General features: G+C 53.6%; 1 protein-coding gene across 1 annotated transcript; it reads left to right on the top strand.

Annotated features, from left to right (window-relative positions):
• The first annotated feature begins 6,347 nt into the window (after window positions 1-6,347).
• LOC104371332 (galanin receptor type 1) lies at window positions 6,348-7,676 on the top strand. Its single transcript, XM_009980427.2, has one exon. The coding sequence runs from the start codon at window positions 6,348-6,350 to the stop codon at window positions 7,674-7,676; it is 1,329 nt and encodes a 442-aa protein (XP_009978729.2).
• The last annotated feature ends 753 nt before the right edge of the window (window positions 7,677-8,429 follow it).

Genomic DNA, 8,429 nt, shown 5'->3' with positions numbered 1-8,429 from the left:
AAACCCCCTCCTGTTGTATTCTCCAAAATCTTTATCTCCTCCCTGATGCTAGCAGATCTGGGCCCTGAGAGTGTTTTTCTCAGAGCCTTTCCTTCCTGCGTCCTTGCATTTCCCCTCTGCAGCTGGGAAGAAGCAAACAGTGGCAAATTTAAAGCCTTTGTCAGAGACTTCCCCCAGCTGGCAATCAGCTGATAGAACCGAGAAAGCTTTATCGTCTAAAAAGCCCTTTATTAGCCTCTTGCACCTGGGTACAGAGCACCAGGGAAGCACCATTGTTATGCAAATCTGGCAGCACGCAGGTAGAAGGATAGAGGACTCACTGCCTTAGCAGCCCCTGCTCTCGATACCGTTTTATCTGCCTCCCTTCCCAGTAGCATCGGTGACAAACTGTGCAGAGCACCAGAGTTACAACAGGGTGAAACAAACCTGGTCAGACCAGTAGATTTCCTCAATTACCAGATCTGCTTGATTTGGGCTTTGCTTTCAGCCTGGTTCTATTTCTCCTCAGGGTTGATGGTGCCTGTATGGATCACGCGGGTGAGAACACCACCCAAAACATGAACACGGAGGAGATTCCATCATTGCTTCAACTGAGCTTGGGTCACGGCTCAGGGTATGGAAAGGCTGGGTGCAGGCAATGTTAGAGGGTTGCTTTGTGTGCCAGCTGCCACCCTTGAGAAGTCCTGGCTTCTCTTAACTGCTCAAAGACTTGACTTGATGCTAAGAATCACTTCAAAACCTTGCCTGTAAATTTGTGCAATGAATTAGGGATCCCTAGCACTGATTTCGCCTTAAAAACCTGCTCTTTTGTGCAGTACATCCGAATTTAGTGACTCTGTTTTTAATGAGACAGGGTCAAATTTACCTGGTGGAGTCCTGTTCCTAACAGGGTTCCGTGCAGGAGCATGCTCAGCCCTGCATTCCCCAGCCTGCTGCTTGCCTGCACTTCTGCACAAACCAAAAGCAAAGATATCTGAAAGACAGATTTTTTCAATCACACTAATGTCAAACTGGTGTTTCATTGTTCTTGAGTGAGTTAACATCGTATCAGACAAATTCTTCTGTACAAAATTATCTTTTTATTTCAGGCACTACATTTCCGGAGCACTCAATCTAAGAGGCTTCCAATAAAAAGGACGGAAGATAAGGAATTTGGCACATATCTGTTTATGAAAACAGACATCAGTGAATATTCCCAGGCATAAAAATGCACACATTCTCCATTTAAAATCCTCCAAAGGACACTTGAAATAGTTTAAATGTTTCATGTTTTGATTGAGAGGGAAGAATAGTGGGAGAAGAAAGGTTTTTCACTCTCATAAAAGTAATTACAAACAACAAACATCAACCCCCAGATGTTTTTTATTTGTATTGTGATTTTATTTTCAAAGAATCTGAAGGGCACTTGGCATCTTCTGTGTATTGTCTTTGACTGTGCGCAGTGTTGGCCTCTTATCTCATCCCGGATTCACAGCCATGTCAATGCGCTGACATCAGCGAATGCCACGCCGGAGCGATGCTGGAGACCCAGAGCACGGTGCCAGAAATAACTTGTGTCCCTGCTGAAACCACGATGCCGGAGCCACGGTGGCACAAGGATGGAGTAGTCACAGTCAGAGGGAGCGGCAAAGCCGGCTCAGAGGTGCCCCAAACCCATGGCACCCAGGATTTGGGGAGTTTTGCTGCTGAGTTAGAGATTTGTGAGAAAACGTCCCAGAGAAGCACGGACACCCTTTTTTTTTGTCCAAGACAAGTTATCAAACGGTGATGCTGTTCCTCTCTCCCCATGGCAAGAGAGACCCAGAGAAACAGGTTTCAGTATTGCTCCTGTTTATACCAAGCATTAGAAAGGCTCACACAGACCCCCCTGGGTTGCAGCAGCAGCAGGGTCCCGGGGAGGGGGAAGGAGCAGGTGCAGCATGGGGGCAGATGCGAGGGCTCGGGGAGCCTCTGTCACCCCAAGGTCCTCCCGCCTCCATGTCATCAACCAAAAAGTGTGAGAGGCAGAAGGGATAAGTGGCAATGAAGGTGGGTTTTATCCAGTGCTTTTCAAGGGCAGTCCAATCAGCACCTCCCATTAAAACCAGTGGGAAACAATTTCACTAGTGCCAGTTTTCTTCCCTAACATTGAGCTGGGATGTGCTCCCAGCCCACCTAACAAATAGCACTTGGACAGTCCTTTCCAGTAGCACCAATCCAGCCCCTGCTTGACTGAGACAGGCCCTAATTTTCTTTTGTCTCTGTGAAGTGAGCAGACCCCATCCCACCTGTCTGCTGGGCAAGCACAGGCACAGAGGGAAAGCAGCTATGTCCTCAAAACGAGTCAAACTGTGGCAGCTGAGACACATCAGGCATGTCTGGCTACACAATGGAAGAAAGCTAAGAGAGCAAAGTGCCCTTTGGTTGGGTGCCAGCCACCACACAGCGGGTCAAGAATGCAGCTCCACTGGGACCACGCAGGGATGTGCATCCCCAGGCACTGGCAGGGAGTCTGAGTACTGTCCCCCTTGTACTCAGCAGGAAGAAAAGTTTAAGTGGGGAGAGCATATGAGCTGCTGTAAGTAGATGCTCAACCAAAGGAATTGCTTCACCTTCACAGTTTCAAGAAGCTGATTCTTCTGGCCACCAGCATAAGCTGGAAAAGCCTCAAGGTTTCCTGAACTTACATTGGTTCTTGGGCCTGGGACAGGCAGAGCATCACTGCAGCTGTGTGACACCCAGCTCATGCTGCAGCGGGAGCTGGGAGGTTGTGCTGAGACAGCTCTGCTAAATTTACCCTGCCCTGGGACTCCGATGGGCAGTGGGCAGAGCAGGTTTGGGCAGCCTTAGCAGGCTTGGGAGCTGTTGTGAGTATTTCTGAGGTTCTGGCAAAGGCCCAAAGTGGCTGACTCACTCCTCCTCTCAGGTCAGTTCTTCACAGCTGTAACTCCGGTGAGACCAGTGGGTTATTTCTGATGTACGTTGGTGTACGAGCAGAGTCCAGTCCATTACCCTTGGTGGTGAAGGATTGCTCCTGTCTCCAGAGGGCTTTATTTAGCTTCCACTCCAAAGCTATTCCATAAGAGGGGAACCAATGTGAAAAGGGTATGGCGTTTCTTTTTGTTGGAGATTCCCCATCTTGAGTTATTTGGTGACTTTGAACTTGTCAGAATCAATGAACTCGTTATAATCAATGCCCTCGTCCTCTCTCTCTCAGCTGTACACAGCATATAGATTTGTCATTTGTTGTGAGAGGTGACTTGGCGCTTGTGAGTTGTGTCAATGGATGCAAAAGCAGATTCATCCTAATTATATCGAACCACTGATGAACTTATCAGTCAAGTCCAATATTTTAAGGTCTAAAGGTTCCTTAGCAGTAAATCATGCAGATTACAAATACAGTGTGTGAGGGGAAAAAAAAAACAGTTAACTGTATTTATTAGCTTGAACATTTGGAAGGTAACTACCTGGCCAAAACGCATTCAAAGAGCCCTGGCACATTTCTTCACTCCCTTCTCTTGTGTTCTGTTAATACCCTACTAAAACTGTTGACTTAAACACCTCCATTCTGTTGTTTTCCGTGTCATGCATAATGTAATGACAGGTCTGCTTTAGGGAGGCCGGGCAGTGGCTGGCAAGGGCTTGGGTGCGTGGAGATTTCCAATTGCCAGCTTCGACCCTGGCCTGGGTAGTTGCCTGTTTGTGACAGATCTATTTGCTTGTGGAGCAGCTGTGAAATTGCAGCAGATTTTAGGTATCCATGAGAGTATCCGTGCATTTCACTGCATAGAATAATGTGTACCTTGTGCTCTGGGCAACACACTGTAATTAGTTGTAGAAGTTGTTTGTCTCTGAAGATCTATAAATACACATACATAAAACTATAAGGGATAAGCAGTCACATGCTTAAAGCAAAGGCATTCTAATGCAGAAGAGCTTTATGCTGATCACATTCCCTGTGCCCCCTCCCAATGTGATTCCACTGCTGATCTTTCTTTCATTTCACGTAAGGCTGGCCAAAAATATTTACTCTCTTCTTTCCCATAAATAGAGTGAAATGGATGGAGAATTTCCTACCGAAATCAAGGGCATTCACCATTCAGTGACAAGCAACCTCCACCTCGGCTGTATTTGTTACCTTGCTCTCTCTCAGAGAAGGTAAAGAAAGAAAATAAAAAATAAACACCTTAGGCAGAGGTATCAGCTCCTCTTGTCAGAGATTTCCCCCTGTGATTCACAGACACTACCTGAGTGCCTCTGGACAAAAGCTTCATTTTACAAACCAACCTTGTTCCCTAACCAAGCCCTTCAACTTTTTCAAGCGACTTTTTTTCCATGACCCATTCTTCCCATTCCTTCAGTTGAAGAGAAAAGACAAAAAGCCGTGTTTCTTTCCGGAGCGCTCCTTGCTCGAGTGGATTCCCACCAACATGTGCCACGGTGTTAACCATTGATGTACCGGCCTTTGCTGGAAAGTGCAAAAGGAGGGTGGAGGTTAGAGTAGAAGCAAGCACTGAGGCGCCCGGGTACCTCCCTGTCCTACTGAGCCCAGGGAACCCCCAGGAGAGGAGGAGATGGGAACATCAGAAAGATCCCGGAGAAGCGCATGCACGTCCCTGCCTGTCCGGTCCTCGCCCGGTCCCTGCCCGGTCTCTGCCCAGACCATGGCCCGTTCCTGCCTGGTCCTGCCCGGCGCTGCCTGTTCCCTGCCCGCTCCTGCCCGGGCCACGCGGAGCTGTCCCTTCAGCACCACGGCCGGGGCGGCCGGGCACCCGGCACCCGGCGGGGGGCGCGGCTGGCACGGACCGGCACGGCTCGGCTCAGCCTGGCACGGCTCGGTTCGGCTCGGCTCAGCCTGACACGGCTCGGTTCGGCTCGGCTCAGCCTGGCACGGACCGGCACGGCTCGGCTCAGCCTGGCACGGCTCGGTTCGGCTCGGCTCAGCCTGACACGGCTCGGTTCGGCTCGGCTCAGCCTGGCACGGCTCGGTTCGGCTCGGCTCAGCCTGGCACGGCTCGGTTCGGCTCGGCTCAGCCTGGCACGGACCGGCACGGCTCGGCTCAGCCTGGCACGGACCGGCCTGGGCAGGGACCGGACCCAGGCAGCACTCCCGGCGGAGAGGAGGGGGCTCCTTTGCGGTGCAGGGCAAGAGGGGGGGCGTATGGGTGTGCGAAGTGTGTGTGTACACAGGGCGCGCGTGTGCGGGTGCAAAGGTTGAGCCGCACCTGCGTGTGCAAGGAGGGTGTAAGCGGGGAGGGGGTCGGGGAGGTGCAAAGCGGGTGCCAACACGCAGAGGTGTGGGAGTGGGCGCGGGGTGTGCAGGGGGTGGGGGTGAAAAGGTGGGTGGTGCATGCATGCGCAGGGTGCCTGTACGTGCAGAGGTGGGGTGTGCAAGGGAGGGAGGGGTGTGCAGGGCACCTGGAGAAAGGTGCGTGCAGCCAAGTGTTTGCAAGGCGAGTCCGCACGGAGAGGGCGCGTGTGTGCGGGGCGGGTTGTGCGGGGACGAGGGGTCTGTCGGGGGCTGCGTGCGGCCACGAGGAGTGTGTGTGTGTTCGGGGGGTTGTAGGACAGGTCTGTGCAGAGGCTGTGCGTGTGTGCGGGACCGTGTGAGTGTGTGCGTGTGTGTGTGTGTGCGTGCGCGCCGCGGCGTGTGCGGGGCGCAGGGGCCGCGCGGGGTGGGCGCCGGTCTGGCGGTGCCGTGGGTGCGTGGGTGCGAGCGAGAGCGTGTGCCAGCGGGTCCGGCGCTGCCGGCACACGGCGGAGCCGCCCGCGGGAGGAGCCCGGCCCGGTGCTGCCCGCCCTCCGCCCGGTGAGTGCCGCCGCACCGCGCCGCGGGACGGGAGGAGAACCGAGGGACCGGGGACCGGGGAACCGGGGGGAGGGAAGCGGGGGTCTGGGGGCAGCCCGAGACTGGGGTCCGGCAGCGCGTCCGCGGGGAACGCAACTTTCCCTGGAGGGAGGGGAGTCGCGGCGGGCCGCGGCCGGGGCTGCTCTCCAGGGATGCAGGGGGATCCGCGGCCCCTTTCCCCGTTCCCGCCCCCCCGGAGGCGCCGTCTCCCCGCGGCCGGGCACGGAGCTCCCCGCCGGCTGCGCCGCCCCTGCCCGGGCCGGTGCCCGCGGAGCCGCGCCGCGCTGCCCAGCCCGCCCTCCCCGGCGCTCGGCCGCCTCTCAACTAAGTGGCCGAGAAGCCATTTCTGACCCGGCACCTTCCCCGAGAAGCGAAAACGTTGCCGGGAGCCCGCGCTCATCCCCTCTCTCTGCACCCTCTCTTGCAGGCGTGGCTGGTCCCAGCTAAACATGCCAGGAGGGCTCAGGGCAGCGCGGTAGCCTCTGCCCCATCAGCCCGGGGTGCCCAGCGGGGCTCAGCCATGAATTCCTCCCTCCCCGCCCCCGAGGTCCCTCTCAGCCCTCTGCAGCTCTGGCAGGAGGAGAACCAGACCCAAGGCGGGCTCTGGAATGGGAGCCAGGAGCTGGGCTGGGAAGAGCTGGAGAAGATGCTCTTCCTCTTTGTGAAGGAACCCATCACCATCAGCCTCACAGCGATGTACCTGGTGTCCTTTGTGGTGGGCTTGGTGGGCAACATCATGTCCATCAGGGTGCTCACTCGGAAGCGTCGAAGTCGAGTGTCCAGCCTGAGTGCCACCCGCAGCCTCCTCATCAACCTGGCGGTGTGTGACCTCATGGTGGTGTGCGTCTGCATGCCTATCACTGTAGGCAACCTCATCTACAAAGCTTGGGTGTACGGGGACTTCCTTTGCCGGGCGGTGCCCTTCATCCAGGCTGTTTCTGTCTCTGCCAGCGTCCTCAGCCTGACCGTCATCAGCGTGAACCGGTACTACAGCGTGCACAATCCACTCAACGCCCGGTCTTTCTTCACTCAGAAGAGGATCCTCAGCACCATCCTGGTGGTGTGGTTGTTGTCCTCAGGGATCTGCATGCCTCTCATCTTCATGAACAAACGGGATGAGATTGGGGTGGTGGAGGGCTTGCCTCTGGTGTTTTCAATCTGCAGAGAGATTTGGCCTCAGGAGAGGCTCAAGCAAGCCTATAACTTTCTGCTCTTCTGTGCCCTCTACTGCCTGCCGGTCCTGTTCAACATGGTCATCTGCTTCCTCACGGTGCGCCGGCTGTGGAGCCGCAGCAGCCAGCTGAAGGAGAGCACTGCCCTCAACCGATCTCTGCCAGCCTCCAGGCTGAAGATCCGGAAGAAAGTAGCACAGATGGTGGTGGCCCTGGTCCTGCTGTTTGCGATCTCCTGGCTGCCCGTCTACCTGATGGACATCTGGATTGATTTCAACATTCCCAAATCTTTGCAGGATGTGACTCCTTCTCCTTGGATCCTGCAGCTCAGACCTTTTGCCCAGTGGCTTGGTCTCACCAATTCCAGTCTCAATCCTATATGCTATTGCTTTGTTGGGAACCTCTACAGGTCAGCCAAGGAAATGAAGAGCAAATACCACCAAAGAATGGTCTCTCTCTTCAACTTCTCTCTGTCTGAAGGGACAACTCGTTCCTCAGTCCCAGAGCTGCTCTCTTACCGAAGTCCAATGGAGCCTGCAAAGAAAGAACCCTCCACCACCCCCACCATGGGCAGGAGATGTCAGGGAGGTCATGGCAGTAAGAACAAGTGTGGACGCTTGAATTCCTGCCAGCATCCACCTCTGAACACTGTCTCCAGTGAGAACACTTCCTTGTAATTCTGCTCAGGAAGTGTACTTCATACCCTCGTCTGCATTTAATGACTCTATAGAGGTCTTTCTGAACCAGATATTTTAATGACGGAAAAAAACCTTTCTTCTAATCACTCCCACCACCAGTTCGAAAACACAGAGACAGAGAAAGGAGGAAATAATGAGAGAAAAAGGTGACGTATTTTAACTCAGATCAAGTTTTAGGACAAATGCTTTTTACTGGGGACAACTAGATGTGTAACCTGTTGCCCAGTCAACAGTCACATAATTAGATAGATGAACTTCCCACCGAGCAAGCTCTCCCCACGGCTCCATCTCTGGATGCAGAGATGCCGTTTGGATACAGCAACGATTTGACTGCTTGTTGCTGCTGCTCACCCTGTGCTGATAAAGAGCCAGCAAGAGGAGGCACTCGCCGCTCCAAATCCATCCGTTGCAGTTGCAAGCAGTGAAGAAATGCTAGAAAAAGCATCATAAAGGGAATAGGAGTGGAGAATTTTACATACTTTACCACTTGAGATTTCATTGTCTGATCGTATTGTTTCACTCCTCCATGCAAATAAATTCTCCCGATGTGAAGAGACAGTGCCAGAAGTACTAAAGCAACCATCACCATTCCACATATGGGAATTCAGAGGGGATAATGTGGCCTCGGAGGTGATTTGGGAAATGCAATAGGAAATATTCTTTGAGCATCAGCTCTCTTTCTTACAGTTATGTTCCTTTGGGTAGAGTGGAAAGAACTGGGCATCTATTAAT

Source organism: Tauraco erythrolophus, chromosome 17 (genome assembly GCF_009769465.1).
Source record: "Tauraco erythrolophus isolate bTauEry1 chromosome 17, bTauEry1.pri, whole genome shotgun sequence".
NCBI lineage: Eukaryota > Metazoa > Chordata > Aves > Musophagiformes > Musophagidae > Tauraco > Tauraco erythrolophus.
Note: the sequence above shows the minus strand (reverse complement) of the source record. Positions and strands in the feature narration are given on the sequence as shown.